This window comes from Eptatretus burgeri, chromosome 16 (genome assembly GCF_056783735.1).
Source record: "Eptatretus burgeri isolate ZD-2024b chromosome 16, Ebu_testis_v1, whole genome shotgun sequence".
Taxonomy (NCBI): domain Eukaryota; kingdom Metazoa; phylum Chordata; class Myxini; order Myxiniformes; family Myxinidae; genus Eptatretus; species Eptatretus burgeri.
Window position 1 is genome coordinate 16,110,364 of NC_140976.1, and position 19,876 is coordinate 16,130,239.

Here is a 19,876-nt window from a genome sequence, read left to right on the forward strand (position 1 = left end):
AGGTTAACCCAAGGAGACCGCCGTCTGGTGGACGACACCTCAGCACCACTCCGACACACTCTCCCGCAATCTGACCCAGGGATGTTACCCCGTGGTTTCCCTCCTATCAAAGATTGGGGGTCCCGAAGGCTTTGCCCCAATCCCATCATCCGGTGAGCTGCCCTGCGAAGGGAAGCTGCACAGGAGGTACTCCCACGGAGTGGGTTTTCAGATTTTTTTGCGTTTTTGCGTTTTGCGGAATGAAGCGTTTTACGGTGGCTGGAGTGCAAATCCTGCCACCAACCTCCTAATAAGAAGTAACCCAACTGCAGGAGGACGTCCGCAGACACAGTTGGGCACCAGATATGGATGGCCGTTGGCTCACAAGGAGCTCCTCCGCCCTTTGACAGGTTTTGTTTTTAATCCTGCTGGGTGTCCATATCCAAACACCCTCCTCACCAGAAAACCTGGTGGGGGAGACGGTTTAGTCGCCGACAACCCGACCATGGAACAGGTTAGTACAGGTTTACATGGTACCTGTAGCAGGTCACAGATCGAACCTGACCTGACCTGAACCTGACCTGACCTGAAAAACCGAAGACAAAATTAAAATTGAAGTTAAAACGAACTCGTAACGTCGAGCGAAGCAAAAATACTCTATTTCTCCACATGAATTTACGGAATTATGTTTGACCTCACTGTGACCTTGACCTCTGACCTTATCTAATAAAAGCTGTATCAAGAGAAGGTAGTGACGCAAACCATAAGTTTCTACGATGATTCTGTACCAAACCATCAAAAATCGAATGTTTGACCTCACTGTGACCTTGACCTTTGACCGATTTTGACCAAAATCGAATCAGCACTAGCCATCACCCTCCTGAATCACGTAGTGTAATTTGACATTGCTAGCTTCTTCCGTTCTCGAGTTATCGTGCCTACAAACAAACAAACAAACTAACAAACAACAAACAAACAAAAACGGAAGTCATCAACATACTTACCAAATCTTTAGATTTCGTAAGTAATAATTGAAAGCAAAGCAAATATAATTAATCAAGATTGAAAATATTAAACATTTTTCTTTGGCTAAATATTCAGTTGCGAGAATGGAGGATCTTTCCCAGCAGTCTGCTTCAGATGTCTTGTGATTTTGAAACTCGAGCAACATATCCTGTTCAAAACAAAGAGTGAAGAACAATTAGGGTATATAAAGATGACTATATTATGAGATTAATAAATTAAACATTTACCTCCAGAAGATCGAGTTTTGTGTCCATTTCATCCAGATGAGCATTTAAACTGGAACAAGTTGGAAATGAATCATCACCCCGTGGAATTTCAACATCTTCCCATTCAAGGTTGTGAAATTCATTCGCTTCACCACCCATGTATGATTGTTTTAATGCTGAAAATAAAAGGCAAGTAATCAAAATTACCACCAAGTTGTGGTGTTGCTTTTAAATTAATTACCACCATGCCAAATAAACGGTTGTGTATAAGGAGAACAGAAAGAGACAGACGGAGACAGGGACAGATAAAGAGAGACAGAGACAAACAGAAAGACAGACAGATAGAGAGACAGAGACAAATAGAAAGACAGACAGATAGAGAGACAGAAACACAAACAGAGACAGAAAGACAAACGGATAGAGAGACAGATAGAGAGAAAGAGACAAACACACAGACACAGAGAGAGAGAGACACAGAGAGAGAGAGAGAGAGAGAGAGAGAGAGAGAGAGAGAGAGAGAGAGAGAGAGAGAGAGAGAGAGAGAGAGAGAGAGAGAGAGAGAGAGAGAGAGAGAGAGAGAGACACACACACACACACACACACACACACACACCCACACAAACACACACACACGAGGCGCCGCGGGGAGGGGTGATGTAAGGGACACAGCGGCCATTTTGGAGTTAATGCCGTATAGCACTATTTTAACCCTTACCCTATCATCCGAGTCTATCATCATCATATCATTAAAAAATGTCACTTACATCATTCCTCCTCATACACACACACACACACACACACACACACACACACACACACACACACACACACACACACACACACACACACACACACACACACACACACACACACACACATACACACACACACACACACACACACACACACACACACACACACACACACACATTCACATACACATACACATACACATACACATACACATACACATACACATACACATACACATACACATACACATACACATACACATACACATACACATACACATACACATACACATACACATACACATACACATACACATACACGAAGACAGAGACGGAGTGATAATTCCTCACCTTGAACTCGGGATCAAAGGACGTGAGAGAATTTCTTGCCATCCAAGAAAAACATCATTCATTTCTTTCCGAAACGAATAAATGTCTTCAAGAAACTCGTTCATTTTTATCCACTCGTCATGTAATTCAAATAATTCATTTTCAACATCAGCTATCAACGATGTTCTTATTGGGGACAACCTGTTGGAAAAAAGACAATAATTATTGGTTGTATCGTGATTTAATTCTGTTTTAAACAACAAATAATGAATTGGGTTGAGATTTTACCTGCCATCTTGTGAAAACGATTGATCTGCAAGGTTGTAGTAAGAATCTGAACGCTCCATTTTCGTAATAAAATACGAACTGCACGCAAGTTGGTTTAAATCAGAAACTTGATGACGTAATGGGAGATTTCACAACGATGGTTTTTCCAGGGTGTGTTTCCACATGGGAAATGACCGGAATTTTTTTGGCTTGGTTCGGGCGAGGCAGCTTGGCTGACTCCAGACTGACTCATTTTAACACGAAAATGAAACATCTTGCTTTGAATGATTTTTGATAAAACCTAAGTTTAAAAGCTGTTTTTAGCTAAACTTTGTTCTGTTAGTGTTCTGATGATTTAAAATATAACCACGAGAGATAAGGGCACAGAATACTTCCTCATTTTTACGGCACGACTGTGTTCTAAAAACACTTCCCCATTTTACAAAACTCACCCCAACAGCCCTTTCTTTCATGCTTGAAGAGATAAAGTGAATATAATAGAAAAATTAAGTTATTCCCCAAAGTAGAACATGGGCAAATATTCATTGGTTCGCTCTTTGAGTGGAATGAAAATATGAAAGGAAAGAAGTACTTTAATCAGTAAGTCTCAATTTTACATTTGCTTGTATGGGAGGGGGAGAAAATCAGGTCTTTTATTTTAGACTTTTGGGGCTTAAGTTAGAAAGTTTTTCCCTTTTCTCCCATTAATTTGAATGGCTGCCTCTGAAGCCCCATTTATCCTCTACTGAGGGTGCTGTTTTCCAAACCTGGTGCCAATGGTTACCAGCACTCTCGCTGGGCAAGTGATTGGCCGAGCGGCAAAGTTCCTTGGAGATCCGTGCGTAGAAAACTGCAATGGTGATGAGAGGGAGCGAATAGTAGACGATGAAAAGCCAGAGGGCATGCAGTCGAGGCAGTAGGATCTCGCCTTGCGAAAAAGGCATACAAGCAAGGAACGTTGTATTCAAGACCCTCACCGTGCTCACGTCGGACGATAGAATATCTGGCACGGCGAGTGCTGAGGATAGGAGCCAGATGGCAACAGCACGCAGGCACGCGTTGCGCACGGGGTGTGGTGGAGCCCTCTCCATGGGTTTCACTATTGCGTTGTATCTGAACATAAGCGGACATCATCGGAGCGCACTGTAAGCATTCAATCACAAACGGGTATCTGAAACATCGATGCGTGAACCTTGTGCAGTGTACACATCATCTGATTGCACTATATTTTTCAGCATCAAGGAACACCTGCTGACAATGTTTACATTCTTTCCATTTCAGGTTGTCCCATGATGGATGCTGGAGGGCAAAGCGACATTATTAGCAAGGTACTTCAGAAAGAAAAAAAATAAACCTGACAATTGTCAAAATATTTATCATGATTGAAGCTTGGATTTTGCATCTATGTTTGAAGAATTAATGTTTTCAGTCGGATATACAACTTCATTGAATGTTCCTGTTTTCCTCGAGCAAACGAGATTAAATGATGAGGCTGCCATGCTGGTTGTATGATGACTTACGTGTGGCTCTATCACTGACCCAGGGAGTCTGGGGCAGGATTTTATCTGTTGGCGACTCACAATGGTCTCTTTCTTTGAAAGGCATTGTGGGATTTGAAAGGTTCACCAGCAAATGATGGCAGGCTCATTAGCCTAGCCTGGCTTCCAGGACGCCGTGCGGTACTCTGATGCAACGCTTCACCTACAAATTCACCAAGGTGGAAGTTTACACTCGGACTACTCAAAAGTGAGTCATGACCTCTGTGCGATCTTGTCAAGACAGCAACTTCTGTTCTGGGGTCCGTATTCTATTTTTCCCTTGGTGTGTTGCTGCTTGGCTGTGAAATTCGTTTTAACATTTTAAAAGCTTCGGTGGTGAGCTGAAAATGGGAAGGTAGGACCGTCATGATGTCCTGAGCGTTAAAGGCTTGTGCAGGAAAGCTTGACAGTCTATCGTGGTTTTCAGGCTCAACTACACTGAGCTGATAATGAGGACATCGTACATTGGTCGTGCTTGAGACTTTGTTACTCTGATTTAATTGAGCCTGCGAGAAAATCTGATTTACATGAAATCAATTTTGTTTGATTCACAAATGTCGAATGCATAAATTCATAACTTGTTATTCATTGCAGTGAACAACCCCGACTGTCGTTTTTACTTTTGCTTTTTTGGGGGATTTTTTTGTCCATTCGCAAATGGTTGTTTCATAATCATATGGTAGTTTGTCTGTCTGTCCGGCATCTGCCACAGTCTCGTTGCAAAGATTACGTTGGGAGGTTTGCCATTGCCTTGCCAGCAGTCATGGCAACGAACGCCTCTCGTCTTTGAAAAGGACAGTGTGGGATCTTCCTTTGTTTTTTGGGGTTTTTTTTACTCTTGCTCGTCAAACAATGCCTGACCGGTGCACTACCAGTCCACCAGTTTATCGCTCAGCTCGGAATCTAACCCAGATTACCACCTTCAACAAGCAAGTGGTATGCACACCATCAACCTGCTTTTTGTCCTGCCTTCATTGGAGAAATCGTAACCGTGTATCATAATTGTTATCTATTATTGACCATGTGGTACAACCGTCTTGCTTGTTCCGCGACCCAACGAGATGATCTGCACCAAGCGGTTGCCTCATCCCTCTGATGGTGTTTAATGCTTCAGAACGGGTGGATCGTCCGGATCACGAGACCTCCTTTAAAAACACACCAACAACCGTAGATCTGTTCTTGTCATTGAAAACCACCAACTCCAAAAAAAAAAATTGTTCGCTGAAGGCTTAACAAGAGCGAGGAAGAATCATGGGAGATCAACAGAAAAAGAATGCTGTTAAAATTTCAGTGGAAAGTAATTGGTTTCCCTCTTGATATATGGGTTACAAAAAGTTTTATGTTCAAGAAGAACGTTTATGGGACATTTCCTGGAGGCTATCGACCTTGGAGGGTCCTTGAATCGTGGCTGGACCAATCCCACTATCCATCGGTGGCATTATTAGAAACGTCCTTCCGCAAACATGTCTATGCATGTTCTGTCAACAAACGGATGATCACATCTCGGTGTTTATGTGAACATTGTTGTTGTGTGACGTTACCTTTCCAAATAGGGCTGATTTTGGCATCACCTTTCATGGTGGCACAGGGCAGTATCAATGAAAACTCAGAAGCAATTCCAAGACTCCTAACTGGCCTTATTTATTAGGATTCATCTTTTGGATTTCTCTACAGAGGTTGGGTGGGGGGTGGGGGGGGGTAATGGCAGAACATTTATATCTACAGTATATGTATATATATATATATATATATATATATATATATATATATATATATATATATATATATATGTCTCCAAAGTCGACAAACTGATGATATTGGGATTAGGGACTTCATTGTGAGAAGCAAGTGTATTGGTATATTGGAGGGGGAGTGGAAGCATGAGAGAGAAGAAAATATCTCATGGGTAGGTCTGGTAAACATCAGTGAGCAATGGATTACAGCATTGATGAGTGAAGGATTGGAGGGAAGAATGATAGGATAGACTAGGAGGTGGGCAATTCCAGTTGTTGGATTGCCATTGCCTTGTGTCTTTTAAAGGTGAAGGCCAAGGGGCTCCACAGTGCTCCGCTGCTGTCAGGTTGTGCTGCAGAAGCACATTGGAGGATTTGCCAGCTCTGTGTGTAACGACTTGCAAATGTGAAAGATCATTTTTTTATATTTTCTTTTTATGGATAAGCACTGCAAAAAACAAAAACAGGACCCATTTGTATCACGACAGCACAGAGTGTCAAAAATACAAGTGAGAGAATAATAATAGTAAAAGAAAAACAAGGTGATACAATCGTACATACAAAACAACATTGTCGTAAGTGTGCTGTATTAGACTTCAAGATATTTGTGTGTTCTGGAGCAGAAAGCCTTGATCCCAGATGTTGGGTGACCTATAGTGGCATCTGGTAAACTGTTCCACACTGGTATTATTGTGGGCATACAGGAGCGGTCATACTGAAGACGTGACCACTCTCTGTCTTGCCAGTAAGACACTGCCCAGCATAGCTTCCAGAGGAAGCACTTACTCTGGAGAACCTTGATAGAATCCATTATGGAGGAAGCATGGTCTTCAGAAGTGCTGGAACTTCTTCTGTATGCAGCCTTTACATCAGACCCAGACCTGCTGCAGTTCTCCTGTGTCGTAGGCGATCGATATTCAACTCCTGCGGAGGGGCCTTGATACGTACAGCACGACGTTGCACATCATCCAGCTTTTTCAGATACATGGCACGTGCAGACACCCATATGAGGGGAGATATTCCATTGTGCTCCGGACATGGCTTTTGTACACTTGAGCTCGGCCAAACGGATCCAAGTATGGAGCAACACCGCGAAAGGCACTCACTCTTTGTCCAGCTCGAAGGGCGATGGAATTCACGGGAGACTGGAAACTCAAGCTCTGGGAGAACCAGACTCCACGTATATGAAGCTCGTGTACATGCTGCAATGGCTTGCCACCCATGAAGAATGCTGGAGGATGCTCACTTGGTAGTTGTCTACTGAGGGACATAACCTTGCATTTCTCGGAAGCAAACAGAACATTCCATTTCTGTCCCCACTTGTAGATCTTCTGTCGGTCTTCTCTCAGAGAAATGGTGGCATTCACTTCATCCAGCAGACAGTAGATGGTACCATCATCAGCATAGAGGCAGGTGGGGTTATGCAGGTTGTCGCACAGATCGTTAATGTAGATTAGAAACAAGTAATTGGTTGGTTGAATTCATTGACTAAATATACAACTTCTCTTCAAATTTCAAGTGAATCGGATGAAAATTGGCGATTTTAGAAACTCAGCCAATGTTGACCGTTTGGCCTATGTTGACCTCAAAAAGAATTGGTGGTTGAATTCAATGACCTGATTTTGAAATCCTCTTCAAATTTCAATTCAATCGGATGAAAATTGAGGATTTTAGAAATACCACCTTAGTTGTTGACCTTTGGCCTATGTTGACCTTTTGACCTCAAAACCAATAGTCTTCTTCCTTATGACAGACTACCATGTGGTGAAGTTTTGTGAAGATCGGTTTAAAATTGTGACCTGTGGGCGACAAACAAACAGAATAACAAAATCGACTAACCAATATACTTGAAAAATCTTCCATTTTGCAAATAACAAGAAAAAGAAGAAGTGAAAACATCACCTTCACCTTCGGTGGCGGAGGTAACAATAACAAACTATAAACGAGTGAAACGCGGTGTAGGTTCTTGAAGCCTGACGAATTCTTTTAAATGAAAATGAAACGCGGTTAGTAAGGTTCTTGAAAATGAAGCGTGGTTAGTAAGGTTCTTGAAGTAAGGTTAGTAAGGTTCTTGAAAATGAAACACGTTTAGTAAGGTTCTTGAAGTAAGGTTAGTAAGGTTCTTGAAGTAAGGTTAGTAAGGTTCTTGAAAATGAAACACGTTTACTAAGGTTCTTGAAGTAAGGTTAGTAAGGCTCTTGAAAATGAAACGCGGTTAGTAAGGTTCTTGGAGTGAGGTTCGTAAGGTTCTTGAAAATGAAACGCGGTTAGTAAGGTTCTTGGAGTGAGGTTCGTAAGGTTCTTGAAAATGAAACTCGGTTAGTAAGGTTCTTGAAATAAGGTTAGTAAGGTTCTTGCAAATGAAACATGGTTAGTAAGGTTCTTGAAAATGAAACGCGGTTAGTAAGGTTCTTGTAAATGAAACACGATTAGTAAGGTTCTTGAAGTAAGGTTAGTAAGGTTCTTGAAAATGAAACATGGTTAGTAAGGTTCTTGAAAATGAAACACGGTTAGTAAGGTTCTTGAAAATGAAACACGGTTAGTAAGGTTCTTGAAAATGAAACATGGTTAGTAAGGTTCTTGAAAATGAAACGCGATTAGTAAGGTTCTTGAAGTGAGATTAGTAAGGTTCTTGAAAATGAAACACGGTTGGTAAGGTTCTTGAAAATGAAACACGGTTGGTAAGGTTCTTGAAAATGAAACATGGTTAGTAAGGTTCTTGAAAATGAAATGTGGTGAGTAAGGTTCTTGAAGTAAGGTTAGTAAGGTTCTTGACAATGAAACACGGTTAGTAAGGTTCTTTTTCTTCATTTTGACAGAGCGATGGAAGGAAGGACATAAGGTATATTGAAGCGGTTTGCACCAATTTAAAACCCATATCTTCGTGTCCAACTTTTACACCATTAATGGAATCGATCATTTTCCAATACTGAGTTTTTATAACTTCGACCGAGTTATACGAGGGAGCGCTGGTGAGTCCACATCCCACAAATGTACATGTGTGCATTAAATGTTTACTGTAGATCTAATATGATGGCATAGCCATAGTAGAAAGATGGAATCGCCAATCATTTTAATGTGCACGAAGTGTGTGTTTTTTTTTTTAATTTTAGTTTCACCCTACATTTATTATATATTTGTTTCGAACTGTGGATTGTATTTTTAATAGGCTGAGTGAGTGTGTACATTACGTGTCAGGTGTATGACCTACGTCATATTTATTTGGGGATAAAAACTGGCGTGTCAGATACATCATTCGTCGGGTACTTAAAGCCGGCGGCAATTTTGAAAAAATAAATAAGTTACAAAAAACAATAAAAATACAACTTCGTCCTCCCTTTTTGAAAAAAATCCAAACGATCAACTGGTATATTTTTTTACTTGGCCTCATAAAAAGACAGAGGAAATTGTAAAAAGGGGGTGGGGACAAGGAAAAGGCGGGGACACGGGGTTTCCCTGATTGAAATGGAAGGCTGTGACGTTCTTTGTCTGTTTGTGTGCAGGATATCTCAAAAACCTGTGTATGGATTCAGATTAAATTTTGTGGACAGGTTGGGTGTGTCACAAGGACGAACTGATTAGATTTTGGTGAAGATCTGGATCCGGATCCTACTACTAGAATTTTTAAACTGATTCTTCACCATTGAGAAGATAGGGCCAAAAACGATATATGGCACAATATCTCAGAAAGTTGGGGACGAATTCGGACGAAACTTGGTGGACATGTTGGGTGTGTGGCAAGGACGAATTGCTTCAATTTGGTGAAGATCAGAATCTGGATCCGGATATGAGATTTATTTAACTTTTGAAGTGATTCTTTACTATTGAGAAATAGAGCCAAAGACGATATATAGCATGATATTTCAAAAATGTATTGGGCCCGATATGTTCTCGTGGACCAGGCATTACGTGGCGGAGGTATGCACTCTACCGAGTGCCCTTCTAGTTGGTGATTTATAATAGCTGGTCAAGACTACTTGAGTTATCACCGAGACAGACTTACTATTTATCCTTCGGTAGAATTCTTCTTCAATCGTCATAAAGGGTCGAGGAGAACTTGCGTGTCGTTGCGATCTGTAGCGGCATCATTTTGCCTTTCATCTACCGCATAAAACACAATGTGTGTTGGTGTATTTGTTTGTGTGATGTCTGTCCCTCTTCAAAAGGAAGATTTAAGAAAGGTTTTTAAAGGCCAATCTTTTAACGCGAATGTGTGTTCGCTACAGTCTATTTTTTTCAGGATAAAAAAACTCGAAAAATATTTTCCATTAAAGAGTAATTATGCCTCTTTTGGAAATGTAGACGGTGACTTGCAACCGGGCCTCAATAGCAGTGTACTGAAGTGTTTTTTATTAATATTTTTAAACACCAATAAATACAAGGCACAGGGATGTGAAACTTGCTGCACATGACGCGTAACGCACGCAGAGTAAAACAAGTGTTCATTTACATACGTGCGATGTTTAATAAATAAAGAAGATAAATGCACAACTGACACTAGGCCGAGTCTTCAGGCTTTGGCATGCTCATGAGGCTTTACCCTCGATATGAAAGGTCCCAGAAGATAAAGAAAATAGCATAACATTTCTCCATGTAGCATCTTTAAAATAATGCTTTTTCTTGCTCCAAAACATCATATCTTCCAGTCTCTGAATATTTTAAATAAAATTATTCCATCCCATAATTTTTGACGGGTTTTATACTAGTGTGTAAATATTCTTGAGCTTGGGTTGATCGGGGGTTTTCCTGAACTGGATGAGAGAGAGAGAGAGAGAGAGAGAGAGAGAGAGAGAGACAGACAGACAGACAGACAGACAGACAGACAGACAGACAGACAGACAGACAGACAGACAGACAGACAGACAGACAGACAGACGAGTGGGTTGTTCGGTTGTGGAATATAGGGTTGACTCGGATTCCGAACGCCTCGGACGTCTTTTCCTTTCATTCTAAAGTGGAAGGAAAAGACTCCTGGTTGGCATTTTGGGTGTGAACGACCACCATTTGTTGGTGTCCATCAGAAGCATTCCACTCCACGGAGATCTTCTGTGCCTGGAGTTGTGCTGAAATAGGGCAACCCTTATCGTGGAGTTTCACTGGGAACGATTCTTCACCTTCGTGTGGCTCGCGTGGAAGTAAAGAATCCTGCTTTTCCTTTGTAGCACCTTGCACGTCTCACGTTGCCTTACGCAGGTTGATGTCGCTCGTCTGAAGAGTCGGGAGTTGATTTCTCCTTGGATCCTTCATCAACATTCCTGCCTCTGGCCCTGCCACGTTCCATTGGGCTGTTCAACTAAGTACCTCAGCAACTTAACATTCCATTGTGGCATTTGAACTCCATTCGGACCTATTCCCGTCACTTACGTGTACGTTCATGACTCAGACTCAGGAGGAAGAGTGGAATAAATTCGCGCAAAATGATAATTGAGTTCAGTTGCAATTTCAGTCATTGACCTGAGTATCGAGGCCACTTACGCACAAGGTGGAATAATCTGCTAATTGCCTTTTTGTAAGCAAGAGTATCGGGTTAGTTGACAAGAAAACAGGATAGTTCACAGGGACACGGGTCTTGGAAAGGCACACAGAATCGATAATATGATGAATGGTGTGTGCTTTGCACCATATGCTCCTTGCCTATATGTAGGAAACCTGGCAGCCTGCCTTGGGTGAACATGATGGGGATAAACAACGATCTGTAATCAAAGTATTCGAGAAGAGGTAGAACTTGAGGTGTGCAGGTGATCGTGAATTCCATTTATACTTTTGTTAGTTGTTCGACATTGATCCCTCCAAAGATTGATCCCATCGGGACCCCCAAAAGAACATACAGGGCAGATGCAAGGCCAGACACCCTTTCCTCCTTTTCATGTGAGTGGGAGCAATTTGTAAGGACAACGGGGCTGGGTCGGTGGGTTTTGTGTTGGAGGGAAGGTGGAGACGTATTGGAAGGACTGGGATGTGAAAGTAGAGGGTTGGGGCATAGGTTAGGATTGGGACATGAGAGGGTTGGGGTGAAGTGTTTGGGATTTAGGCTCAGGAACGACGGATGTAAAAGGGGAGCAAATGATTAATATAATGTCGTTGTTTTGTATGCAGCTTGGGGCTGCTGCTTGCATTATTTTCTGGAAGCGTGGCTGTCCCGCTGATGCAGTGCCCCTGTTTCGAGTAAGCTGGAACTTATTATTTTGCTAACCTTGGAAGGATGACAGGATGAGTCAACCCACCTGGTGTTATTTCAACAGCACGACAGGGACTGAAACTCAAGACCAGTGATCTTCACGATTGGTTTAGAAGGGGGCCACTTTTGCCGATAAGACATGAGTATGAGAGCCACCACACCACCTGCAGGACTCCAGAACGGCTGCTACTGGGTTAACCGACATACTCTTCCTCGTTGTGGTTAACCGGGCTGTAAACATCATTGTTTGAATACTACAACCATGTCCTGATTAGTTATGTCACTCTTCTGCTTGGCGTTGGAACACTCATTTGAAACCATTGGGTCAATTTGACAGCATTTATGACGGATTATGATGGGGCGTTTTCACATTTGTGTATTATCGGCCGCACGTCAGGGGCCGCACTTTAGACCATTTGGGGCCGTCAGTGACTCGCGGGCCGTGCGCTGAAGAACAGGGCTCAAGACCCTAAGATCTCAAGTCAGCCACCTTCACTGTTAAGCCAACACCAGTCTTCAAGGAACATTAAAGGGGAGGGATTGTGAGCGTAGGGATGGACTGTGACATGAAACAGGACGGTTGGAGTAGGAGGACGGGGGGACTCGTGCCTTCTTGGCTTGGACTGACTTCAGACGCTGTCCTTGCCAAAAAGTAACGTGACCTCAGTCCTTCCCCAAATTGCCTCAACTCTGGTCCTTCCCAAAAATACCGGGTCCGCAGTCCTTCCGTACGCCCTCAACTTTATCGAAAGCCGTGTTCATCATGAAGCGTGGAAGACCAAGCGTGGCTTTGATGCGCTGAATGACCTCCTCCTGCAGTCGAGGTTCCTTGAAAGGGAACTCATGTTATCAAGGAACTCAAAGGCAATTATAAATCCAACATGGTCATCCACATGTTCTGCTCATCAAAAGCAATCGGTTACTCCTTGCTGCGTCACTGAAAGTGACATCACCCAAACACCAACAGAAAATAGTATTGCAATGGAACAGAGGTGGTTTTGCTTGTGTCCGTGTCTCTGTCTGTCCGCGTCTCCATATTTTTTTGGTTCACGAGTCAGTAAGTGACCACTATATTCGTTATGGGTGTCTGTCTGTCTGTCCCGAGCATAGCTCCGTGGGTTTTGATCGGATCATGATAAAATTTGGGTGGGAGGTTTATATCATGATCTAGTTGTGTTTTCCGGAGAATGGGCGTGCTGCGCCCATTATGGGTGGAGCCACGCCCAAAAAACGTGTTTTTAGGGGGTAGCCGGTTTCAAGTTACATCTCCGAAGGGGTTTGTCGAATCTGGCAGGGGTTTCGGTATTTGGTTAGCCCAATGCCACCTGCAAAGCGGAGCTCGATTTTTTTTTTAATTTTCGTCCCAAGGTCAAGGTCACAAGGTCACGAACTTAGAAAATGTCAAAAAAATCAATAAATTGGGCATCGAGCTCCGAGGGTTTTCAACTGTTTCGAATGAAAGTTGGTATGCAAGTCGTGCTCTTCGAGTACTACAACTTTCATCGTTTACGCTTTTCCCCATTCCCGCCAGTTTGCCCGTGGCGTCCCCTCGAAGTCAAAAAATAAAAAAGGCAAACCATGTACATTGCTTGTGAACCATTGCCGTCTCCAGACTTGTCTCTTTAAAAATGGTTTTCTCTACAACCGCTTGTCAGATCGATGCAAAACTTTAAATCAAGGAGGGGTTCCCCGTGGAGAATATTTAATTGCTAACTCTGATGTCATAGGTTATGTGGCGTGGCAGCCACATTGGATTAAAGGAAAAACATTTGGACATCATTTTCCCCAAAATTGGCCAACAACAAAAAATTGAAACTTGCCATATGTCGTCAACTTCCCATATGCGGTATATGGGCGATAATAGTAGCATATTCAGTCATCTCCGGTATTTTTATTCAGAATTCATGCGCAAGGTGAGACTACGTGCTCTCCGAGCGTCTTTCTAGTCTTCATGAAGAGTTCGTCCATCACAAGGTCTAAAGACCACTCAAAGGTGAGGACTACAAAAGATGGATCCGATTAGTGGCGTCACAGTCCATGTGCCCTTTCTGGTCTCTTCGCAGGACCACGTCGCGTTTGGCTGGAGATTATTTTGTACCGTCCAGGAGCTCACCGTGCACAGGTCCATGGAGGATCCGGGAGAGGTGTTTTAGTGGTTATTTCTCTTCCATTTTTGCGGATTCAGTGAAGAGAGTAAAAGGGGGCTTGAGGTTAAAAGTGGACACGTCTCTGCACTCCACTGCACTTACACCGAACACATTACAGATACGGAGGCAATTATTTATCCTGAGGATGAATTTGTGACCATTCGTCTCCTGACATGAACCACCACTCCGTTTCCAGCGGAGTCCGCTCGAGTGCTTCAGCGCGTGACCTCGCGGGACTGTCTCCATTACATGGGGAACCGTGCCGGGAGCTCTCGAGCAAAACATCTCATCCGTCCCTGGGCTTGTTCCTCATGATCGGCACCGTGTACTGAAACGGCTGAACTAAAAGGGGCTAAACACTGCAGTTTTAAACCTCTCCGCTCGGATTTTTATGGCCATCGTGAGCAGTCTCATCATTCCCCGCTCTCTGCAGGCATTATCCGGTAATTGCCGGATATTTCGGAGAAGACCTCTTAGCTGCCTTGCAATGTAATTCCCGGCTTTTCCTCGACGCGCCGCCTCTTCGAGACATAAGACGTCACAATTAATTGTCATTGTGACAAAAGGTCTTGCTCGTCACCCGTTAACACACCATGTAGGCAACATTTATCCACGTGATCTGCACGTGATCATTGTTTCCCCCCCCCCCCCACCTTCGCCAACCTATTGGATATCGCGGTACCTTCATCAGTAGATTGCAGCACGTGAGACAACCGGCTTACAAGGACATTTTTGCACAGGATGAGGTTTAAATTGGGACCATCATGCGGGTTTAATAAATCCGTCACGACCCCTTCCCTTGGTGTGCAGCCTTGTGGCTGCGACATGGGACTCGTTTCACCAACCTCTGAAGGATGACGGGTTGCATCAACCCCACCTGGTGTTAATTAACCGGATAACGAGGCTTGAACTCAGCACCCGAGGATCCCAAACCACCACCCTTCCCGCTAAACCAACACCAGGTTGTTAACATCGGGCTGTGTGTGCTGCGCCCGGCTTCGCATTCCATACGAGAGGGATAAAACAATGATAATAATAATAACAATGATAATAATAATAACAATAATAATAAATGAAGAGTTCGAAAGGATCGCGGATAAGAATGCGACACCGACGGTGAAAGGCACGAGAAAGCGGATGGACGCGGGACGAGCCTGATGGGAAATCCAGGTGAGATGAGTTTCCCCCCCCGTACCTGTCGGCGCTGAGTGCGGTCAGAGTGAACACGGACACTCCGACGGACACCAGCTGGCAGAAGGGCAGCAACTTGCAGCCCGTCCGACCGAAGAGCCAGTCGTGGCTCAGAAAGCGCGTCGCGTCCACGGGGATGCAGGTGAGGAGCAACAACAGGTCACCGAGGGCCAGGTTACACAGGAACACGTTGGAGGAGCTGCGGGGCGACGACGGGCCGACGACGTAACGTACGAGCGCCACGTTGCTGGTGAGGCCGACAAGGAAGATGATTCCGTACATGCTCAGCACGGCCGGGGCGAGCATGTCGGGTCACACGTGGGTTCGGGTCGCTGCTCGAGGTGTTTTCGATGGTCGTGACTATGCGAGATGGTGGATCGTTTCGCGAGGTGTTCAAGGTCCGGCCCGACGAGTCGTGCTGGATTGCTGACGCGGGTCGGGCGGGCGGTCGCCGTGGGAACTGGTGGATCCTTGCGCGAGGTTTGGACGAATGCTCGAAGTGTTGGGAGGGTGTGAGTGCTGTGGGAGGTGGTGGGGAAGGGTGGCTGCACGGGGTGTTGTAGTATCGCCGCTCGTGGTGGGGAAGGGTGGCTGCACGGGGTGTTGTAGGACCGCCGCTCGTGGTGGGGAAGGGTGGCTGCACGGGGTGTTGTAGTATCGCCGCTCGTGGTGGGGAAGGGTGGCTGCACGGGGTGTTGTAGGATCGCCGCTCGGGGTGGTGGATCACCGTGAGACACGATGTGACCGTTTTCGTTTAATCGCTCCCGTGGCTCTTCGCGGGGGGGGGGGGGGAGAAGATCCTGTCTGATAGGGGACGACCTTGTGGGTCTTTTTCCAATGACGCTTTCACTGAGCAATCCTTTTCAGGTGAATATAAACATAAAGGAGCTTGTGGTTATAACATGAATGTTTTGTTTTATTAAAAAATAATTTTTACGATTAACATATTTTAATCACACATGACCTTCTTCCCCCCCCCCCCACTCTCCCTCCCCCTCGCACTCCACGAACAAATGAAACTTTCATTCGCGTTTTTCTGCTCAAAATGTCATGGACATCACTGGGAGTCCACACATTTAATTGCATTATATTTTATGGATCAGAGTTTGTAACATTCAAAGCGCTTTGAACCCAAAGGTTTTGAGTTTGGTGAACCTCCCCCTCCCCCCGCCCCCCACCAACTCAACAACCCCCCACTGAACTTCTCCCACTCCTCCGTGCTCCACATGTCTCCAGTGAAGCGGATCGCCATCATCCCGCACGGCAATTAGGACTCCTGCAAGACAGGGAATGAATGGGCGCACGTGGATAAATGCGGTGACGTCATCGAGAATTTATATTGGGGGGGGGGGGTTTGCGACTCTGCCAATGATGGGGAGTCACCCCCCACTTCCCATAGATCACAGCAGGATTTTATAATCCGGCAAGATTACCAGAACACCGTGGCCTGCCCTTTTCAAAAAGCATGAGTTCTTTCACGTCAGGATGGCTGATCGTTTAACATCCCCTGGAGGGGGGGGGGATTCGAACCCACCCTCAGTTTGCAACCTCTGAATGTTCTCTTTCCAGGTCAGAACTCCAATAAATCCGTGCTCACAACCGCCGTGGCTTTGCGAGGATCAGGAACGTCACAGATTCACATTATGACGTCACGTCAACCGACACCTTGAAGTCCTGTTAACAAATATCGTCCCTTTCATTCGCCATCATACAACTCGTACGGACACTCTCATTCACATTCGGCACGTACGGGGTATCCGTTGACCTCGAACGCTGCACGTTCTCGGGAAAACCTTCAACTTGCTGGGATGATTCGTACAGTGCAAGTAGTGACGTGAGGCAGAAACTTGTCGTCAGCAATTGAAGGATGAAACGCCTTTATGAACTCATTCCTCATTCTATTTTCAATCATTCGCTGAGCTCCCTTCATGGGGCCTCGAATCCGTCGGCCTGACAATCGCAGAGATGATGCGATGCGTCTGTGTGCTTGCGTACCCGAGCTCACCAAGAGTTCATTTGGCAAGAAGAAAGTACTGACTGTCCCATGTTGATGTTATTTTATCCGAGGCACGTGTTCGAGTTTTGAACACACATCATATGTGGGAGTGCGACAAACACATTAGCGGATATCAATTTTGTACTTGCACGACAATTGAGAAGGAAAATAATAGGACCAACGGACCTGGAGCTTATTTGAGCCCTGTCCTAATGTTGTCACCTAAATTTGATAGCAGTCTGACTGGTAGGTCTGGAGAAGAAGGTTTTTGAAGGAATTTACTAAGTCGGCCATTTTGGCACACATCTGGTCACGTGATCAGGATGACCTCCACAATTTAATATCAGGAGCCTGTCCTAATGTTGTCACCTAAATTTGATAGCAGTCTGACTGGTAGGTCTGGAGAAGAAGGTTTTTGAAGGAATTTATGAAGTTGGCCATTTTGGCACACATTTGGTCACATGATCAGGATGACCTCCATAATTTAACATCAGGAGCCTGTCCTAATGTTGTCACCTAAATTTGATAGCAGTCTGACTGGGGGGTCTGGAGAAGAAGGTTTTTGAAGGAATTTACTAAGTCGGCCATTTTGACCTACTTAAAGTCACGTGACCAGAACGAGCTTTGCAATTCCTGGTCCCAGTCAGGAGGGGAACGTTGCTGCAAAATTTCAGATTGATCGGCCCCAGCGGTTTGGCCGGAGAAGTCAAAATAGGAGACAGACAGATGACCGGAAGTGTGCCAAAATGGCCGACTTCGTAAATTCCTTCAAGAATCTTCTTACACCTTATCTGGAATTCCAAATAAGATAAAAACTGGAACGCCACTCGGTGGAGTGCATACCTCCTCCAGGCTGGAATTCCAAATAAGATAAAAACTGGAACACCACTCGGTGGAGTGCATACCTCCTCCAAGCTGGAATTCCAAATCAGATAAAAACTGGAACACCACTCGGTGGAGTGCATACCTCCTCCAGGCTGGAATTCCAAATCAGATAAAAACTGGAACACCACTGGTGGAGTGCATACCTCCCTCCAGGCTGAACAGTTTATGTTTTGTGTCGCACCGATACCGCACATGCGAATCTGGACCTGAATCAAAATCGAATCGGCTTGTTCTGTTCACCAACTCAACTCATCCACCTCGTTTTGTCATAATCCGTCCACAACTTTATGAGATATTGTGCTATATGTTGTTTTTGTATCAATATCTCAATGGTGAAGAATCACTTTTAAAAAACTCCAGGATCCGGATTCGGATCTTCACCACGATATAATCACTTCGTCCTTGTCACACCAAACCTGTTCACCAAATTTCGTCCAAATCCATACATATCTTTTTATGATATATTGTTGACGTACAGACAGACAGACAAGCCGGTAGGTGACATGGGTGGTCGCTACATAATTGCATACTAGTCATACAGTTTTTGACGGATCGGGCTGATTTTTTGACAAAGAGGTTGATTAGAGTTCGCATAAAAGCGAGGAAGCCGATTTTTGATTTTCGAAAAAAAAAAATATATAAATATTTTTCGGATTTTTTTTCAAAAATTTCAACGTCCCGTTGCTAGGCAACGGTGGCGTCCATAGCAACTGTGCTCAAAAGCATACAACTAGATCCTGGTATCAACCTACCAGTCAAGTTTCATCAAAATCGGTTGACTCCTCTGGCTTCAAGAGCTGTCCATTACAAACAAACAAACAGACGGAAAACCTGAGAAAAACGGTAATCTAGCGACCACCCAAAAAACGGACCTGAATACATAACCTCCGTACTTCTTTGGTGGTGGAGGACGGACGAGGGAGGAGGACGGAGGGCACGAATACCTGGGTTCCCTGCAAAAAGAGCAACCGGTTGACATGGTTACAATGAACAGACTAACCTACGGATTAAAAAAACATATAACTTCAGTGGAAAGAATGAAGTTACACAAATGGAATATTGGGGGGTAAAGGGGTGAATGGGTGAAGGGGTAAAGGGGTGACTAAACTCTCGTTTCACAATCCAGAACTAAACGACAGAATTAACTTCAATCATTTTATTAATTTATTTCAGTTTGCTTCCGTATTTGCAGAAAAATACACCATATATCAACACGGTGGAGGTACTGAGAGTTCCTCCATACTTGGTGTGTGTTTAACTCCCAAGGAGCTCGAGCGAGCGCTTACCAAGCCATCCGTTCCTTATCAACGCTTTCTGATGGAGTGCTCACTTGAGTGCTTAAGCTACTTGGCGAGCGCTCTACAAGAAGCAACTTGGTAACTCAACACACCAAGGCCATCTTGCTGTGTCTGTGTGTGCTTCACCGCTTGGCCATCTTGCTGTGTCTGTGTGTGCTTCACCACTTGGCCATCTTGCTGTGTCTGTGTGTGCTTCACTGCTTGGCCATCTTGCTGTGTCTGTGTGTGCTTCACCGCTTGGCCATCTTGCTGTGTCTGTGTGTGCTTCACCGCTTGGCCATCTTGCTGTGTCTGTGTGTTCTTCACCGCTTGGCCATCTTGCTGTGTCTGTGTGTGCTTCATCGCTTGGC

General features: G+C 44.4%; 2 protein-coding genes across 5 annotated transcripts in view; one reads left to right on the top strand and one right to left on the bottom strand.

Annotated features, from left to right (window-relative positions):
- The window catches only part of LOC147010601 (CTP synthase 2-like), a 125,652-nt gene extending 121,577 nt beyond the window's left edge, over window positions 1-4,075 (top strand). Inside the window, exon 20 of the transcript XR_015052292.1 lies at window positions 3,842-4,075. The gene's annotated coding sequence lies outside the window, so the exon portion shown is untranslated. The remainder of the gene's footprint in view (window positions 1-3,841) is intronic.
- On the bottom strand, window positions 575-15,876 carry NMBR (neuromedin B receptor). 4 transcript variants are annotated; one of them, XR_015052296.1, is made up of 4 exons: window positions 15,352-15,876; window positions 2,582-3,673; window positions 2,315-2,494; window positions 575-1,387 (listed from the first exon to the last, which is right to left on the bottom strand). XR_015052296.1 is itself a non-coding variant. In XM_085859248.1 (2 exons), exons 1-2 carry the CDS (start codon window positions 15,651-15,653, stop codon window positions 3,265-3,267), a joined length of 711 nt encoding a protein of 236 aa, XP_085715374.1. In that variant the 5' UTR covers window positions 15,654-15,876; the 3' UTR covers window positions 2,308-3,264. The 4 variants fall into 4 exon arrangements, 1 of the variants encoding a protein (XP_085715374.1); XR_015052295.1 differs by having other exon boundaries at window positions 575-1,153; window positions 1,233-1,387; window positions 2,315-3,673; XR_015052294.1 differs by having other exon boundaries at window positions 2,315-3,673.
- Between the last annotated feature and the right edge of the window lie 4,000 nt (window positions 15,877-19,876).